This window comes from Platichthys flesus, chromosome 8 (assembly GCF_949316205.1).
Source record: "Platichthys flesus chromosome 8, fPlaFle2.1, whole genome shotgun sequence".
NCBI lineage: Eukaryota > Metazoa > Chordata > Actinopteri > Pleuronectiformes > Pleuronectidae > Platichthys > Platichthys flesus.
The window spans coordinates 5,972,206-5,992,019 of NC_084952.1; the positions used below are offsets into that span (position 1 = coordinate 5,972,206).

At 42.1% G+C, this 19,814-nt stretch overlaps 1 protein-coding gene across 1 annotated transcript in view; it reads left to right on the forward strand.

Annotated features, from left to right (window-relative positions):
- Window positions 1–18,631: 18,631 nt before the first annotated feature.
- The window catches only part of slit3 (slit homolog 3 (Drosophila)), a 217,199-nt gene continuing 216,016 nt past the window's right edge, over window positions 18,632–19,814 (forward strand). The window contains exon 1 of the mRNA XM_062393846.1: window positions 18,632–19,270. Within this exon, the coding sequence (XP_062249830.1) occupies window positions 18,891–19,270 (380 nt within the window). The 5' untranslated portion in view covers window positions 18,632–18,890. The remainder of the gene's footprint in view (window positions 19,271–19,814) is intronic.

Here is a 19,814-nt window from a genome sequence, read left to right on the forward strand (position 1 = left end):
GTTAACTGTGATTTTAAACTTGACAATGACGTGTGTGTGTGTGTGTGTGTGTGTGTGACAGTGACTTGTGTGTTTGCACATGGGCACGGGCAAACCCTCTGACTCTTTCCCCTGCAGCCAAATGGCCTTGCTATCAATGCAAGCCATGCATTGTATTACAACCCGTAATTTAGTTTACATTGTGCTTGGAAAAGCAGTAAATTACATGGGCTCCTGCTCAGAATGAAAAGCCCATCGCTCCACAGTTGAGACAAATGGCTTTGCTTTTTGCTTCTCCAGGCAGAATTTTCTGCTAACAGTGGTCCGCAACATATAATTTCATCCCAAACTCCTGGCTTTTAAAAGCAAAGTTCAGTGAAATCTAATAAGCCATTTTTTCATCCCGCACTGTCAAATGAATTCTCCTCATTTCGTTTTTTCCCACTGGCCTCTTGGATAACGTCTCTGCCCTCTGCCCCTTTCACACTCGCTCCTCTCCATCTGTCTTTCACTCTCCTGTTCTAAAACCAACATCCCAACAACCCTCAGGAAAACACTGCGTGGATGTGCATGCATTTCATCACTTCCATTAATTGGATCGTGTGACTCACCGACTTCTATTGATGTTTAATGGTATCAGTCATCTCGTTCTGGCACGAGAAGAAGAGGCCGCTATTACGCAGCTTTAGTTTCTTAATAACTTGCACATTGAGAAAAAAAAATGTTCATTCCGGGAACACGAGGATGTTTTACACGTACGTTCATTAATCACGATTGTTGACGTTCGGTGCTTATCTTTTAACACGCACGTTCTGATAGATTCTACAGTGTTCCCAGCTCTCTGCAGAACTTCTTATTAATGCAGGTATAAACTCCAGCAAACACTCGATAGAGAGTTTTGGCAGTGAAGATTTCCGTGGAGTTTTCCCAGTCGTGCATGAATCATTGAACTGATCACTTTCTGGAAGCGAGATTCAGAGATGAGACCATCAACATCCGTCAATAAAGACAAGTCCTTCCTTCCTGTGACCCCTCATTACTGTAAGAAGGGAGGAATCCAAGAGTGTGTGTGTGTGTGTCTGTGTGTGTGTGTGTGTCTGTGTGTTTGTGTTCGGTGTGTGTGGGAGACTGATTCAACCTGTCCAACATTATTCATAAGATAAGGAGCAGATAAAAGTCCAGTCATTCCACTCACAGCTATTTTGTATAGATATTATAGATAAATAATAATTTCATAGTTGCAAATTTACCCAAAAAAGATTTCTACTATCAAGTAAAGACACAAAAAGGCCACAAGAAATATACTTCAGAAGAAATATATATATATTCAAATAGAGATTAAATCTCCCCCCCCCCCCCCCAAAAAAAAAAAAGGTTTCAGACCGAATAAAAAGTATTTTCTGCTTGTATGCAGAGAGTTTGAATAGATATTTCCTGGCTGCTTCAGAAACAGCTGCCTCACTTCTAACAGCTCATCTAGCCTGTGTATGTAATCATATGATAAAGTAGGAGAGAGGTTTACACTGAATACGTCATTAAACATGAGCAGCAAGAGTTCAATGTTTCGTCAGAACTTTTTTTTGGGAAAATACAAACTTGCAAATATCATCATCAAGTATTTATTTAAAACCTCGAAGGGACACGTTTATGGAAATGGACTTAGAGTCTGACTTTCATATATTAAATCTATGGGATCAACATTAATTTTTCTTGTGTGACACATTGTGGGGGGGTGGATATATGGATGGATGGATAGTAAGACAGATAGATGGATCGATAGATGTGGATCCTGGATTCAAAAGGCAGAAGCTGAGCCACAGAGAGACACGTGGAAGAGCCATGAAGAGACATGAAGAGACATGAAGAGACATGAAGAGACGAATCAATGAAACGCATGAAGGAGAGACACTGAGCTGAGCTGAGCTGAAAAGCTGGATAGCAGCAGAAACTGATGGGACTTTAAGTTGACACTCTGTGAGTTTATTTTTGAAGTAATAAAGTTTTTGTGAAAATCAACAGTTCTGTCTCTGGCTGTGTGTGGGAGACCCCGGTGGCATCATCTATTGCCACACATTGATATAGCATATTAATTTAATCTTCTACTGATTTCTATTGTTTTGACTGTACTTTTTACCACTGTAACCAATTTATTTAACGACTCTTATTTTGATGTTACTATGGATTCTGCCCTCACTGTCACTCATGTGCCCACGTTCAGTCTGGAAATGTTTGAGAGTTTTCTGTACATCTCCCCTTTGATTGCTTCTGTTCTACTTTCCTCATAAACTCACTCATCTTCTCATTCTGCTGTTTTCTGTTTTGAGAATCTGTAAAAACTTCTTTGTGCTGCAAACCACTAAAAAATACAACTGTAGCTCATTCTAGCAATAAAAAAAAGTAAAGACGACGCCTGCAGATCCTGTAAATCCTCCAGTGTGAACCGTCCCTGTTTATTCACCCCAACAACTGTGCACAATTAAGTGTCTATTGAGGCACTTCCCACATATTTACAAGACTGCGGGTTTGACCCTTGGCACAAGACTTTCTCTCTCCTCCTTATTGCTTGTCTGTATCCACTGTAAAATGAAACTAAATCCCTTAAAGAGGAACAACAAATTATGATGGAGGAGTGTTGCCATATCCAAACGCTCTCAAACTGCTTCAAATCCCTTAAATCTCCTGTTGTGAGGTCTTCTCTGAGATCTGCCTCACCTGCTGCCTCAATTGTCTCTCATTTATTTTCTCAACTTGGGCTCTATCCTTCTCATCCTTCCATCCATCCTTCAATCCTCCCATCCATCCCCCTCATCTATCGCTCAGTGTGTGTGTGTGTGTGTGTGTGAACTAACCCCTCAGAAGCCTCTTTTCTTTATTCTTTCCTGATGCTTCTGTACTTTCAGCTTCATTTCTGCTTCATACGATCTCTGCTACCCCTCATTCAATCTTCTTTATCCCCTCCTCTTCACTTTTTCCATCCCTCCCTCCACGCTTCCAATCCCACCTTAGTCTTTCCACCGCTGGCGTTCAATCCCATTCATCCCCCTGTTTTATCCTCAGGAAGCCGTCTCCCCCCCAACATTTGGACGCTCTGTCCCTTTTTTTCCTTCTTTTTTTATAAATCTGTCTCTCTATCAAGTAAAGTTTACTTCGAAAGCTTCAACATATTTTCATCCATCCATCCATCTGCCCATCCTTTTCTCAATCTCTCCATCCACCCGTTCACTCATACATCCACGTCTCCTCATTGTTTAACACTAAATATTTCCCTGCCTCAATGAGTGCAGGTGCTTTCCATTACATCCACATACACACACGCACACATACATACAGTGCACAAACACACACAACTTTTGAAGCTTCATCGGATCCAAACCGCAGGAAGGGAGATGGCTGATCAGAGATAAGCTAGCAGCATGGAGCCGAGCATGTTCACTCGTGTGTGTGTGTGTGTGTGTGTGTGTGTGTGTGTGTGTGTGTGTGTGTGTGTGTGTGTTAGCGGGAGCTTGACTCTGGGTGAGTTGGTGTTGCTTGTTACCAGCGGGCCGGGGACTTTGATGTTATGGCTTCAGTGTCCCGGACTCACTGGAGTTAAAAACGGTGGAAATTACAGTGCAGCTACACTTGTTTCATCAAAGCTCAGTCTGGCTCGTATTTTGAAAAGAGAAACTGAGACGGAGCTGAAGGTTTAGACGGACTGATAAGCCCGATATAATGTAAACCCTATGTGATTTGATTTGTGCTTTTTTAGCAGAAGCTGCACCAATTGGTGTCTCCAGTGAAAGGCATGCGTTTATGTCTAGTGTTGGTAATTTAATTCATTACCTCTGCCAAGGAGGTTATGTTTTCAACCCCTGTCCAGTGGTGGGGTTTTAGTTTGTTTGTCAGCAGGATTATGGCAAAATGGATTTCCAAAAAACTTTGTTGAAGGAGGTGACATAGGTCAAGCAAAAACACGTTGAATTTTGTCATGGATCTAGACAGAGGAACAGATCTCGGAATTCCTTTTCTTTAAAGACGTATGTGACATATGCTGAGAAATAGCATATTTTTATAGTTAAGGTACAATAATGAAATATTCCAACAGAATGTCATCTTTCTTTATTGTTTTCTGTTCTCACACTTCAACAGGTTAAAGTGTGAAATCAGTAGATGTCTCTGAAGAATATATTTGAAGGCAAACCTCACAGGAATCACTTTGAGTTTATAAATCTTATCTGTGACAAACCTCTGTCTCATCTGAGTCCCTGGACAGGATCTTGATCATTCATCATGTCGACGTGTCCTGAGACCAAGAGACTAATTTGCTCCTCACACACGGAGGAGCTTCTTGCCTTATGACTCAACTGTTATCTATGTGTGGGCATGTTAAGTTTGTTGTTTGACTAATTCAGGGACCATTTTACATCGAGATCAGCCGACACGTGCAGGAATCTGGGATGTTCATATTTGGTGTGATTCCGCCTAATAAATGTCTGCTGCAGCAGAAACAGACCCTGGAACTGCCTCATAATATCCTGCAGGGGTTACTGGGGGTGGTCAGAGACGAACAAGGGTCATACATTTCTTCATTTCCCTCTCCTGGATCTCCGTCCCTCACCCGACTGTTTCTGGTTGAGGTTTGGCAGTCAGCGGTGGGATTCAAACTGATAACTCTCTGTTTTCACTCTCTCCTCTGACCAGAGGGCAGCCCTTGAGTTCCCCCCCCCCCCCCGTTATTTTCCTTATGTCAATCACAACACAACCCTGTTCCCTGTGTAAACCTCAGCGTTTTTATTTCCTCCTGTTACATTATTCTTTCTTCTTCTCTCCAGGCTTATGTGTCTCTGTTATCTGAGCTGCTTCGTTTAATATGCAGTCAGCACTGTGTTTATAGTCGGGACAATATGATTTAATCCATAAAATACTAGATAACTTGAGTTGTTAAGTTTTAACATAAGAAAGCAAACATCACCAGCTGTATGAATATATACATCTACATATACATAAACTCAAAAGTAATAAAATAAAATCAAATTATCCTGGTCCCTGAGGACATCACTAAAATTCGGGAGCTCAGTTGTATTGCATTAGATTTAGCCTTACACATAATCACAAAACGGCACTCAGTAGGGCACATACCTTTTACCAAGGCCCAACAGTGCCCTTAAATTCAATCACACTCATAGATATCAGTTCCCTTAAAGGTCCATCCTTTCATCCATAATCTAATCCGCTTCTTGTTTTTAGTTTGCTGGGGAGCCAATCCCAGCAGACAGCGGGGGACTCACTAGACAGGTCCCAACGTAAAGAGAAAAACAACCAGTCACGCCCACATTCACACGTACAGTCAATTCTCCAATTCACCTAACTTCAATCTGCATGTCTTTGGACTTTGGGAGGAAGCTGGAGTACCTGAAGTAAACCCATGTCCTCACAGGGAGAACATGCAAACTCCTCACAGAGAGACTTCGGCCAAACCAGGAAACGTTTTGTTGAATCAACTCCAAAACCTAATGGGTTCATCCTTAGTCCAAACCCCACCCTTCCACCAAGTTCTGATAAAATATGTATAAAGGGTTTTTGTGTAATCCAGATAAACATCAATGAAAACGTAAGTAAACATCCTCAAAACATGGTGTTGACAAAGACTTCCTCAGTCTCTTGAAGTCATTCTCTATCGTTTCAGCCTTTTTATCTAATCACATCCTATTTTTGTTTGCATGTCACTTATTATGGACCACAAAGCCACTGCCAACAATAACAATGGAAACACAAAGTCTAAATACTGATGGTTACATGCAATAAACACACACACATCCTTACCCACGTGTATGTACAAGCATTCAGGTATGCACGTTTCATGCCGGGCTGAAAAAGCTTCATGTTTGTAATCATATCTTCATAAATGGAGCAGATAGCATCACGGGCAGAGAACTGGGGGTGGAAATGAGACGCTGACAGGCTAAAAGCATTACCATGGATCCTGTAACACACACCAATACACACACACACACACGTGCACACACACACACACACCTGTGATGGTATTCCCCTGGTGGATCAGGTAACATGATGTAAATTAGCCAGTGATCCATGCTGGCAGTTAAACGGGGTAAAGTCAGCTCAGGTTTGTGTCAAATCATTTAACAAGTGTCCAGTTTCATCAGAGTCTCTTCTGCACCAAAACCAATGTTCTAATTCGATATAATTTTGATACTGGTTTCAAATTTTAAAATGAAATCATGTGTGTACAATGTGCAACGTCCCCCTTCATCAGTTTTTCCATATGCTATTATCTTTATTAGATTAAGATCCAATGATTTTTCCAATGATATCAGATTGATATTAAAACCAAACTAAACACTTTGGCAGTGATTTAATAATATATATATTCATCTAATTTTAGTTAAGTTAAAACAGAACACACACGTTCTTTGCCTGGCACAGTTTCTATATCCAGCGGCGTTTTACGTCTGTTTTGATTGGCCTTCAGAGCAGAGTCAGCCGGAATTGGAGGTGGCGAAGAGGAATGTGTCCATGCCATACACACACACACCAATTTATTTTTGCATCCCTTTCATATCTCTAAAAACACACACACCAGCACGTCGCAAAAACAGAGCCCGTCTTTCTCTTTCCCAGTGACACACTCACATAGGCTAAAAAACATCTGTTAACTTCACTTTCATATCTTAAACTAATACACACACATGTACACACACCAACACACACACACACACACACTGTGTTACCCACAGATTCAGAGACCCGGGCGGCGAGCAGGAATGTGTTGTTGTTACGGTGGAGCTGTGGAGCAGCTCAGTACTCAGCACCTCCACACCGATAACACCGCAGCTATCTGATGGACAAGAATGTGTGACAGACAGAGAGGGAAGTGGAGAGATGGATGGAGGGAACGACGAGAGAAAGTAGAAGGAGACATGGAGTGAAAGAGCAGGACGGGATAGAGGGATGAAAGATTTCCCACTCTGAACTTGTGAACCGCTCCACTGTAAAGTCAGCACTTTCCCTGTTCATACACCGAGCTACTGTGTGAGGGAGGTTTGTGTGTCTAAGAGCAAAATGTTGAAGTGCTATTGTTTGTTTTTAAAATGGTGAATGAAGAGTCTAGTTAGTTCACAGTTCCCTTGTCTCACAGTTTCCTCTTAAGCTCTGATATATTAGGAAACTTCTCACACACTAAGGAGGTTATGTTTGTTGTTGGTTAGTCGGACAGCTGGTAGGTCAGTTTCTTGGCTGGCTGGCTTGCTGGCTGGTTGGTTGGTTGGCTGGTTGGTTGGCTGGCTGGCTGGTTGGCTGGTTGGTTGATTGGTTGGCTGGCTGGTTTGTTAGCTGGCCGGCTGGCTGGCTGGTTGGTTGGCTGGTTGGTTGGCTGGCTGGCTGGCTGGTTTGTTAGCTGGCCGGATGGCTAGCTGGTTAGTTGGTTGGTTATTTGGTTGGTAGGTTGGTTGGTTGGTTGGTTGGTTGGTTGGTTGGTTGGTTGGTTGGTTTGTCGGTTGGTTGGCTTGCTGGTTGGATGGAAAGAGTCGATATTTCTGCTGTTTGGTTTTTGTGAAGAATGGTACACAACCAAAACAGGTTCCATTAAATCAGCTTTTTAACAAAGATAGGAATTATTATTTAACATTATAGTTTATTACAATTGCACCTATTACTTAAGGGAATCATGTCGAGCTGGTTTCATTAAAAGATTTAGTGATTCTTAGATACTTTGACGCATGTGACTTCATTATCAGGACGGAATCTAAGTGTGGAATGAGGAGAGAGAGGGAAGACTGGCAGCAAAGGGCTGGGTCAGAAACGACGGGGCTCCCCAGCTATCCCTGAGCTCTAGTGGATTTGAATGTGGTTTCATGGGAGGCTGCTGGGTCTTGTTGGAGGTATGAGGTCTAGTCAGTTCATGGTGTCGACAACTCTTCATGCAAACTTCTTTTCTCTTACTACAAAACGGGCAAACTGCCCATTAAATCAGATTCCTTTTGTATAAATCTGGGCTTTGGGGACTTTTATTCTCAATCATGTTGCACAAGAAGTTACTCGGAAATATCCTGAGGGGGAAATTACCAAAGCCCTCGATGCTAACATTAATTCTCCTTTTCACACATGAGAAAATAAAACGTGTTTTGATGAAGCGCCGTGTGTGAAATCGTCTGTTTAATAAAACAAATAAAAGTGGACAGTATAAAGAAGAGAGAAGTTGTGAAATCTTCTGTTATAAGACTATTTGTGTTGGAACTGGTTCTATGTCAGCTGTCACCTGGTTATTTATAGGCCTTATTAGACATCTGGCCTCCAATCAGTCTCCAGTCTCCTTCCCTGCCTCCTTTTACAATTTATCCTTTCATCCCTCTTTCCTCCTCTGCCTCCATTTGTATCGTGACCTCTGACCGTGCCTTGTTAGGAAGGAAAAGGAAGAGGTTAACCTCTGCACCGAACACACACACACACAGTTACACACACGCATATGATTTTAATGTGAGGGTTCCTCACTGAGCATTTAAGTTTACAAAGCTTTGTGTAAATAATTAGCTTTCAGTCCACATTAAGTGAGGACGACAACGATTTATATAAATGGATTCTGCTCTAATTGAACTCTGCTGGTTTAATTGAGCGCCATGGAAGATCAAATATTGTAATACTCATTGTATTTATATTTGTCACATACATAATTACAGGCTGTGGTAGATGGTACAGCTTCCATTTAAAAAAAAAAATTCGTTTCAAAATCGCTTTAAGGAAAGAGTGAGGTCAGTATAACACACCCACACACGTCTTTTTTTGCTGTTTTGGTCAAACACCCACACAGAAACACACACAGAAACACACACAGACACAGACAAACACTTTTGTTTATTCAGCTCTGTTATTTTCCTGTCATACAAAGGGTTGTATATGTAGTTATCAAGAATCCTCTGTGTGTGTGTGTGTGTGTGTGTGTGTGTGTGTGTGTGTGTACTTGTACTTTAACTTTACTTCCCAAATTGCTGCGATAAGGGTCTAGGGAATGCATTATTCCAATGAGTGTCCTCACTAAGATAGAAGGGCAATAAAACTTGTGCATATACATATTGTGTGTCTTTGTCTCCATTATATCGCCCTTAGGCTCTCAATCACTCACTGAGCATATTTCACTTATGCAATTGTAAAAACATTGACAAATATACAACACACACAAAACAAAAGTAATCAAAAATAGTTTAGTCCCTGATTTGTCTCACCATTCATGTTTTAAACTGGTCATCACACACACAGAGAGACACACTCACACACACACACACACACACACACACACACACACACACACACACACACACACACACACACCCATACAGACATGTTTCCTGTCTGTAGATAAATGTTGCTGTGCATGTCAGTAAACAGCTTGGAGCGGTGGAACAACACACACACACACACACACACACACACACACACACACACACGCCGAGGGTCAGTTGTGCAGATGTGCTGCTGCTCAATCAGTAGTTTAATCACAGAGGTTAGAGTTTAATGAGTTATTATTACTGAACCCTACATCACACAAACATATGTCTGCCCAGCCAATACACACATGGTGTGTGTGTACTGTAAATGTGTCCTGGAGCAGCAAATGCAGCAGATGATAAATAGCTCTGTAGAAGGGTATTGCGTTGCTTCCTTAAACATTTCCAGGTCTGGAAATGTGCCTTCGAGGAGACGGACAAGAGAGACATGCTCGGGTCGGTTCAGAAGGAATCACACAGAAGTGGTCTCAAGTGATGCAAGTGATTTTGGTTTTACTATTTCCCCAAAAGTTGTGTTTCCATCTCTGAGACTGTTTGTTGGTATGTTTGTTTGTTTCCTTGGTAGGATGGGACACAGGTGAAGAAATAATTTTGGGGCATGAATTGGACAAAGGGGTAGATCCAGAATCTGTTTGTATCACTGTCTCTAATATTGTGAGGTAGGACATTTTTGGGTACGTTTTAGAATTAATGATGGATCTTAATAAAAACAAACAAACAGAGGACTGATGTCTATGAGTGTGTTTATTTTGGTGCGCCTTTGGTGGAGTTGTTCACTCTCCGACCTTCTAGTCTATCAAGGTTGTCAGATTGAGACTGCAGCTGCTACCACAACACAATTAGAACAGATGATTAATGCCATGCTCAAAGTTTCACTTTAAATGGCACAGAAATGTTTCTTCCCAGCAGTGAAGGAACTGTGGCCCACAGCAAGATTTCCCCATTGAGGGACTTATAAAGGATTATCTTATTTTATATCTTAAGATCAAGGGACTACTCAGCAAGGATGAATTGAAAGGATCTTTCTCTGTACACCGTTTTAACTCATACCACACTGTAAAAGATGATTATGGTAGGTTTACTTTCACCATTTATTAAAGAGTGAGACAAACTATAAGGGTATCACTCTCTGAGACTGTCTACAGGTATTTGGATCTGCCTGGGCAAAGTAACCCTTCTAAAACACCACCAGGCTGTCGGTTTGATGGTGGTGGTGGTGGTGTCTGTGTGAGTGTGTGTGTGTGTGTGTGGGTGTGGGTGTGTGTGTGTGCGTGTGTGTGTGTGTGTGTCAGTGTGGTATTCTAGTAAATTAGACCATCAATCAAACCAAACAGGGGAAGCAGCGAGAGAAAAAAAAAATATCCTTGCAGTGAAACAAAGGCACTGGAGCAACATGTGGCATTATTTAACTGCCCATTCAGAAACATGTGGGTGTGTGCGTGTTTGTGTGTTGTTGTGAAAAGTGCTGCGCGTTGTTTTACTCAGAGCTGAGGACTTTTTTGACCTGTCATCATAATGCAAGGAGTCCATTCAGTAAAAATGATCAGAGCAACTTCTTACGACAATTGCCCTAGCAGAAGCAGAAGTTTTAAATTAGTCTACTGGAATAAAGGCTAAACATTATGACTACGGACAGACAGGGAGGCCTGAAATACAGGAGAAACATCAAAAGCAGAGTTAGATGAGAATGAAGGTTGAAGTCTGTAGAAGGCTTTGTTAGTGGGGAACTATTCTGAGATACTTTCTCTAAAAAATAATGTCCTCATTTCCAATTAATGTTGCACTTTGGAGCTGTAATAAAAGGTCACAGAACAAGCATCTCATCCATCTGAACTTCTTACTCGTTTTAAAGTTAAAGTTTCAAAGTTTTAAAGCCTCTAAAATGAAGAAGTTTGGAAATGTTGCTGTCCACGTTTCAGAACGAAAACTCTGTGGTTGCGTTAATACAGTGTTATTGTTGCAGCGTGACTCACACACAGCTACGCAAAACTATAAATGATCGTCCCCATGCGTTGGGTAGGTGATTAGACATAGTGTAGCTTTGACTTCTCTTCTTTTTCATCACTGCTGCTACTCATATGTGTATTAGCAGAAACTACAACCAATTAATCTGACACGTGCATGACCAGCGTACATGTGTTTTCACAAGATATGTATTTTCAGGTGCGTTTACTTGGATGGAGAGTATACGGCCATTTGGACAGAGATAATTTCGAAATGAAAAATCCATTAATCCAATAAAAGCATAAAGGAGTACAGCAACAATATTTGCTACCTTCAGAGCTACAGTTGGAGTTGGACCTAAACAAGGATTTCTGTAGGCCAAGAGTGTTGAAATGGACAAAAGAAATTGGGTTAAAGTTAAGAGAAGAATAAGTCCAGTTGGTCCAGAATGAGAACTTATGAGGACCAACGTTTGAGAAGCTGGATGATGTAAAATAATGGATGTTCTGTTCAGGAATTTCCCCATTTTACCCAGAAATGCTTCACATGTGGTCCATTGTCAGTACGGCATAGTTATGTGTGTGTGTGTGTGTTCAAAACAGCATGGGGATGTTGTGATAGTCCCCTTTAAATGTTGGCTTTCTTTTTTCTTATTTCTCTCGGAAACATATACACACACACACACACACACACACACACACACACACACACACAGAGGAAGTGTGTACACAGTGTATAGCCAGATAATAGCTTTGCAGGGGCCACAATCGAGCTTAGCCAAAGATCTGTCTGGCTAAAGGATCCATGAAACCACACACACTTACGCACACAATCACACACACACACACACAAGGACATGCTTCATCACTGACTTACAAAAAACACAAAATTAGGCCCACAGACACCTACACTAGTACAAAGCTGCTACACACAGGCAGATGCCAGGGCACACACACAGAGCTTCGTAGCGTGACCCATTAATGTGCCATTAGATATCAGAGCATTTAAAATGATGAGGCCCAGTGTGAAGAGAAGTCCAAACTTTCCACCAATTATTCTCTAATCTGCCCATCGCTGTGATGGCAGGAGAGAGGGGAAGAAGTGAAGGAGGAGGAGGGACACGGAGAAGAGGAGAGAAAAATACGTGATAAAGAAGAGAGAAGAAGAGGACGGATGAGAGGGAGGAACTCTGAGGGAATTGAAGATGGAACACGAAGGCCAAAACTGTTCCAGAACAATCTGACACCATTTTCATTCGACTCATTGAAATTAGCGGATTTACTCTCCAAGGCAAAGTTCAATCGATACCATCTTGACTGTGCTGATATCTGTGAATGGAGAGGTCTGGAGGAAGCTGTCAACATTGTATCCTTGTTATTGGTGTAGACACTGAACAATGGCACCATATATGTAAAACTGGTCCTTTGTTATTGTTCATCATTAAAATGATTCTGAAGTTGAATGTCTTTATTATACGAACGTGTGAGGGAGACGTGATGAGCGGAGAGCAAATTCTGTGTGACAGCATGATACTAATGTGTGGCTTCTTGCCTCTTTGTGTGTGTGTGTGTGTGTGTGTGTGTGTGTGTGTGTGTGTTAGTGTGTCTGCAAGTTTGTGTGTTTGAGTGTGTGAGCAGTGAAGCGTGAAGTTGTTGCTCCGGTCACTGGCTCGGTCCTGCTCTACAGAATGATGCTAATTAAAAGCACACAGCCTTTCAGCTCAAAATACAGGGATCGGTGAGGAGAAGTACAAAGGTAAAAAACAGATGATAGAATTATAGGAAGGAAAAGAGGAGTAAATGTGTCGCAGACGATGAGACACAATGGCAGGAAGAGATGGAGAGGAAGTTTGAAGGAGTAAAAGCAGAGACAATGAGATTGGCAGTTGGAAGGGGCAGCCCGAGGGATGGCAGGAGAAAGAGCGAGGGAGGAAAGAAGAAGAGAGGGAAAGGATGGCAGCGGTTATGTGGTGTGAGAAGCTCGGCAGCAGCCAACTCCGGCTCACTACACTAAAGCTTGATGTCACATTTTTTAAAGCTCGCTGCATGATTTTGTTTTTTACTGCATTATTCACTAAAGTACAGTCGAGGCTTTGGGGCGAAAATGCCCAAGAAGAGGATCATGAATCAAACAGGTCCTGAGGAAGATTTCAAACCCTCAACCTCAAAAGTTAATGACATGCATCTTATCCCAATGAGCCCAAACAAAGCCGTCAGAGAGCGGTTTCATGCACACATAAGCGGTCGGTTTGTCTCAGGGAAAAAACTGAAGATGATCGCTCCTTCATTTTGAGTGTTTCAGTGTGTTGTTTTTTTCCTGGTGCAGTTTTCTCCAATCGGCCACGTATTTCTTTCTAAACATGTTTTATAACATGATTGAGGGGATTCCTACTGACCATCTCTTTCAATTTTAGCAAAAAATCTTGTTTACTATATTTAAAATCACATGGATACATTTTGGATTGGTTCGTATTTTTTAGATTGAATGAGAGAAAATGGTATTTCTCTATCATTCTTCTTAATGGTATTGTGTTTAAAAAAGCAGTTTGAAATGGTAATGTTAGCACTACAATATGAGGACATTTTTGAGGCCGCACTCAGTATTGTCGAATGCACAGTGCTCCAAAAGGCTTGTTTACCCTTGAACAGTTAAAGTAAACCTTTAAATTATTTAAAGCTGAGTCATCAAGCTCACCTGTTCAGTAGCACAGGTGCCCCACATGCGGGGACATGAGGACTCCTGCATTGGCTCCAGGTTCGGTTCCAACTTGTGTCCTTTGCTTCGTGTCTTTTCCCTGTTTCAAGCTTGTAATGTCCTTTAAATAAAGGTGAAATGCCCCCAAAATATCTTTATAACTTAAATAGGACTGTGTAGTAGAGCAGAAACCTGCACATATAAGACCAAACAAACCCCTTAAATTCAGTCACGCAAATTGCACACATTGAAATTCATCGGTTCCTTAAATATGTCAGTTTTTTCCATCTAGATCCATTCATTATTTCCTTGGAAATCAGTGAAAAATTGTAAGGTTCCTGGATCCATCAGTCAATGATCCATGTGTACCAGTACATGTTGTACCGCAAACTTATGCCAACTTACAACACCACTCTGTTAGCAGATGGTATTTTCCCAGAATTCTGTGGATAACGCCCCCTCAGCGTTCTCTTGCAGAGGCTCTTCCCATCATCTGTCACTGGTGAAGAAATACACATTCATGGTAAATTGGCCTCATGAGCTACTTGTCTCTTAAATCATAAAAACAGAATCCTTCATGTGTGTAACAGACTGTCCAGTCTCTGCTCAGTCTGACTCCATGGTTTATCAAGCTAAACAGCAGGTGACCAAAGACATATGTGAACTGAAGGACCACCAACAAGAGAAGGAGGAACAGTCGAGGGTAATAGAGGGAAACCATAACTGGATTGTTGTTAGTGCTGCAAACCAAACCAGACTGACTTCGTATATGTGTGGTTCTGTTTTTGTTTTGCGACTCCTGACTGGCCAGATGTGACGGAGAAGAAATCAGAGGAACAAGTGAGGATTCACATCAGTTCTGGATCATGTGGAGAGAATAAAACAACTGATCTGTGTTTTGTATTTACGTGGGCATCGCCAGGTGCAACCACGAGGTTCTCCTTTTCCTTTCTTAAAGGATGGTCAGATCTTTCCTATGCTAAAGGAGATAAGTTAGGAAGCACTGAAACTCCTTTCCTTCCCTTTCACCCGTTAGAGAATCCAAAATAGTTCTTAGGATGGCAGCCACTGAAATACTTCTGGGTCCTTTCACTCATTCAGGAAAGTTCCTATGCAAAACTGACTTTTCGAATGCAGCCTTTGGGTGTGCCCGAAATCACACACTAATCAATATGTAGTGAGTTCACCATTTTGTAGTGGTGTCCGAAAGTTTAGTGAATTGTTTATTCCCTAAATAGTGCACTCATTGTTTCCCACAATGCATTGTGAAAAGTAGTGCACAACCGAGCAATATGTACCATCATACTAAAGTATTAAAGTACTTAAAGTGTAAAATAAACGTTTATGTTGTTGTCAGGATAGTGTTGAAATAGTGAGTGAGAGATGTCAGACACAACTTTGGACTTTCCCAATGCAGCCATGTTCCTCACCTGGTGCAGCAGGTGATTGAGGGTCTGATGAGGAGAGGCTGAAGAGGCGGGTGGAGACTGAGGCTGTGGTCCCACCCGGTCAGCAGCTCACACTGACAAAGAGGAGACACAGGAGCAGCAGGAAACCAGGAATCAAACCAGAAAGAAACAAGTCTCCTTAAATGTAAAAGAGTGAGAGAAGCAGAGAGTTGTTCTCACGTCAAATTCATCCACAACCGACAAGAACACAACAGGTAAGAAAAAGTGACATCTTTACATAACAGGTGTGTCACAGACTCAATTCCCCCTTTGCTGTGAAACCTCATCATTTCTAGATTAGCTGATTTCAGGTCAGCTGGGTTCTCATCATAGCTAAGTTAGCCTTGTTAGCTATTGACCAGCTAGTGTAGCCTTCAGTCAGCTAATGAAGTGGAGAAATACACATTTTAAAAAGAACTACTCTCACCAAATGTGTTGTTTCTAGCTAACGATGAACAAAAGCAACAATGAAATGCTGAGGCAGCTGCTACATGTCTCATGTTAGCTTCAGGCTCACGTTAGCTTAGCAAGCCTGGAGTGTGAATAGGCCTCATGGCCACAGAATCATCCTTTAAGTGGATATCGGTCTGTTGTTCAGGGCTTTAGTGAAGTTTAAATGGGATGTATACCCTGTTAGTTCAGTTAGTTTTCTACATCTAACACATTAGTATTTACTGGTGTGTGTGTGTGTGTGTGTGTGTGTGTGTGTGTGTGTGTGTGTGTGTGTGTGTGTGTGTGTGTGTGTGTGTGTGTGTGTGTGTGTGTGTGTGTGTGTTTGTGTGTGTGTGTGTGGCAGAGTGTCTTAATACATCTGTCATACGTGTATAAATCGTGATGTGGCTTATACATATCTAGAAAGTGTTGTAGTGATACCTCCGTTTCTAGTATCTGCAAGTTATAATTTTCTAAATCTCCCAACAATGACCTCTGAGCTATCGACCTACTCGTAAATGGTGAGCTTTGGCAAAGATATTTTTTTCTTCCAGGAATTATCGATTATCTAATTATTATATAAACTATAAATCTGGTCTGCATCCTGGACTTAGCACTGCCCAAGATGACAGTGACCGCGCTGAAGCAATGCAACAAGCCAGATCAATTTTTCTCAAATCGCAGGATGATAAAGCTGCCAGACTAAACGGTGGAGCTGGGTCTCACTATGCAGGAGTATATTTTAGTCTCGCTCAAGTTCTATTTATCAATAGTCTTCTATATCTTATACTACTGGACAGGTTTTGAAAGTGGTGAATGTACTGTATGTTGAAATAGCACCATCTGGGTTGTCCCAAAAGCCAACATGAGAAGTATAATTCTGTGAGTGCTTGTTCTTTACTCCTCCCTTGCACATGATATCTAAACAATCATGACAAGATCCGAGTGCAAGTGGCCAGGCTGCTCTCTCCTGTGCCTCCCCTGGGCACAGTCAGCTGGGAGGAAACCTCTGGGCAGGCTGAGGGAGCCCTGGAGGGATTTAAATGTTACTGTATTCCAGAGGGCACCTGGGGATCCCCCGGGAGGAGTGAGCTGCTGGGGAGAAGATCTGTGCTGCCTCGCTTGCGCTGCTGCTGCCATGGTTCTCACATCAAACTGAAAATAGTCTCAAAGCTGCTTTGTTTTCTTTTGTTGCTTCAACAGCAAAGGGATCTGGCTTCAATATGCCAACGTCTCATGAAAGAGAAGTAAACATTAAACAATTCAGGGGTGGGAATGCATAAGTCAAGATGTACATGGGGATTAAGAAACGTCTTGTGCTTTTCCCGATATTCTCACACATGCACGTTTGGTTAAATTAAACACTGCTCATCCGCCAAATGTGATCCACAAACAAAACACTTATTGTGCGATTGAGAGAGTACAATTGAAATGACTGATGTCAGTCAGTTCAGTCTGGAGACCTGAATTCAGACGATTCCTAGAGCAACATGAAAAAAAGAACAGACCTCAAACCTAGTGTGATATTTGTATTCTCATCAGCGACTGTGTGATCTGCTGCCATTAACACCAGACGACTGGCAACTCACAAAGTGCTGACTGACCATGAATCGAGTTGAATCAGGCCTCTTTCAGATGAAGACTAAACGTATTTGTGATTGGGTTCTGTGAACATTCCAATACATTTGTTTAGTACAGCATTTGCTCCGTAAACAATTAAATATCCAAAAGTCTGTTCCTGGTGGGTCTCCAGATAAATGTAAAACCTTTGTTTATAATGAGTCTGAGTCCCAGGGCGATATTGAATTACTCAGTTTTGACTTTATATATTATTGTATTTATCAACACGATGCAGACTTAGACACTGCAGAATGAAGTGGCTTTTTAAAATGTTTTCATATCGGCAAATTAGCTTAATTAACGTGGAGGACACTCGTGTTAGTAGTGTAAGTGGAAAAATGCTGAGTCTCTGCTGTGTTCAGTTTGTGGAACTTTTCCCTTCCACCAATAGAGGGCAGTGGTCACAATGCAACATGCAGGAGGGCACCCAGCATCTGCACACAGGGTCTCCTCACTTCACTGCTGTGGTGAGAGTTCACACCAGAGGAAATATTAGGAAATCTTTGTGGTGATGGAGAATGGATGCAGCATGAATAGGAACATTAACTGAACAAGTTGTAAGACACGACTTAAGGTACATTTTGTGTGAAAGGTCTAATCAGTTATTGTAAAGTTTTGCTTCTGTCAGTCTGGTATTTGAACTTTAAGGTATTTGCCACAAGAATACATGTTTACACATAGTTGCATATTCAGATTGATTTGTTGGCTGTTGCAGTGTTAATCAATAAAGCTGATTTACAGAGACTCCCCGGGGATCATGGATAAAGCTTATTTGGAGAGATGGCCTCAAACAAAGTATGTGATCACAGAGTAGGTCATTAAAATGATAGATGGGCCTGCATGGTAAAATAAGATGAGTCGCTGGGAAAATAAGCTTCAAAATATGCACACTGCTGGATGAGAGTTTGGAGATTTATTCTTGAGTGTGTGGGAAAGTATTAGAGTTAATACACAAGAGTGTCTCTGCTGGGAAGATAAGGGGACCAGTGAAAGTTAGTGGAGCTGGCTTACTCTCGTTGCTGGTGACATCAACAGAGAGAGAGAGAGGGAGGTAGAGAGGGAGAGAGGGAGGGAGAGACAGACAGACAGGGAGGTTTTTGGAGGGGAAACCAAAGCGCAAATCTGCCTCTCTCACAACCTCCCGGCGCACCAGTCTCTCTCTGCTGCGCCACTGCTCTCCCAACTTTTTTCTTTCCCGATCACAAATCTCCTTTGAAACTTTCACTTTTTTTCACCCCCCCACCCCCTACTCCCACCGGCCGGCAGCGGAGGGGATGTTCCCGGAGAAGAGGTTCAACTCCAGATGAGCGTTTTCACCTTGGGTCAGTTCAGGAGTCAGCCGGAGAACTTCTTGTGAATGGGGAGCATTTGACTTTTACGCATCCAGCTCAGTGACGCACGCACGGTTCGAGGTTTTAAGTGTCACATCCACAAATCCAAGTTCCCTCTCTTCTTATTCAATGGCAGGGGAGCGTTTTAAGGAGATTGTTTCATGATCGAGTCTTTTCAGAGAAACTTTGCTGAACTTTTTTTTTGCAGCAGCGGACTTAATTATATTTCGGCTTACATCACTTCTTCTTTTTTAAATCCACCGCACTTTCCAGTGGCCTCTCTTGACCTTTTTTCGGGATCCTTACTCCCCTCCTCGGATATTCAATTCAACTTCGGTTTGGGAGTAATTTCAGTGGATACCATGCCTCGGACCGGAGCGGCGCTCTGCCGGGTTTGGGCTCTGGTTGTCGCGCTGCTGGTGAGCGTTGGCTCGGTGGGTGGATGCCCTCACAAGTGCAGCTGCTCCGGGTCGCATGTGGACTGCCAGGGTCTGGGATTGAAGACTGTGCCCAAAGGAATACCGAGGAATGCCGAGCGCCTGTAAGTGACAGTATCTCTATAAACATCGCACCAACACGCATGGTACCCCGAGATGCGCCTTTCTCTCCCGTGCGGCTGCTTACACGCGTTAAAGTCCAGATCCAGTTTAGGTTTGATGTTCAGAGGTGCTAGTGATTGAAGCTTGAAATCATTCACTAGTGAGTTAAACTGTCTCAAACTGCGTCTAAAGTGACTTGAGGAAGTCTCTGTAGAAACGTGCGCTTTTTAAAGAGTGATTCACCTGCGCAAAGATGCACAGATTTGTTTGAAATAAGTTATCATGGACTTTTCACTCGTCTCCTTACTGCCTAATTAAACTTGAAGGACTTTTCAACCCAATGGAATCATTACCTTGCAAATGGTCCACTTTATTTGCAGAACAACATTCATTAGTTGGGCTATAGTCTGCAGTAGAAGTCCCAGTTAACTTGGGCTTATGTCGGTTCACACCGCTTAGAAACTTTTCTCATTTCTTTTGCTATTAAATTCGGTCGGTGAAAGTTTTACGAAGCCTTCACTTGCAGAGCTATTAAAGCCAGTAAGG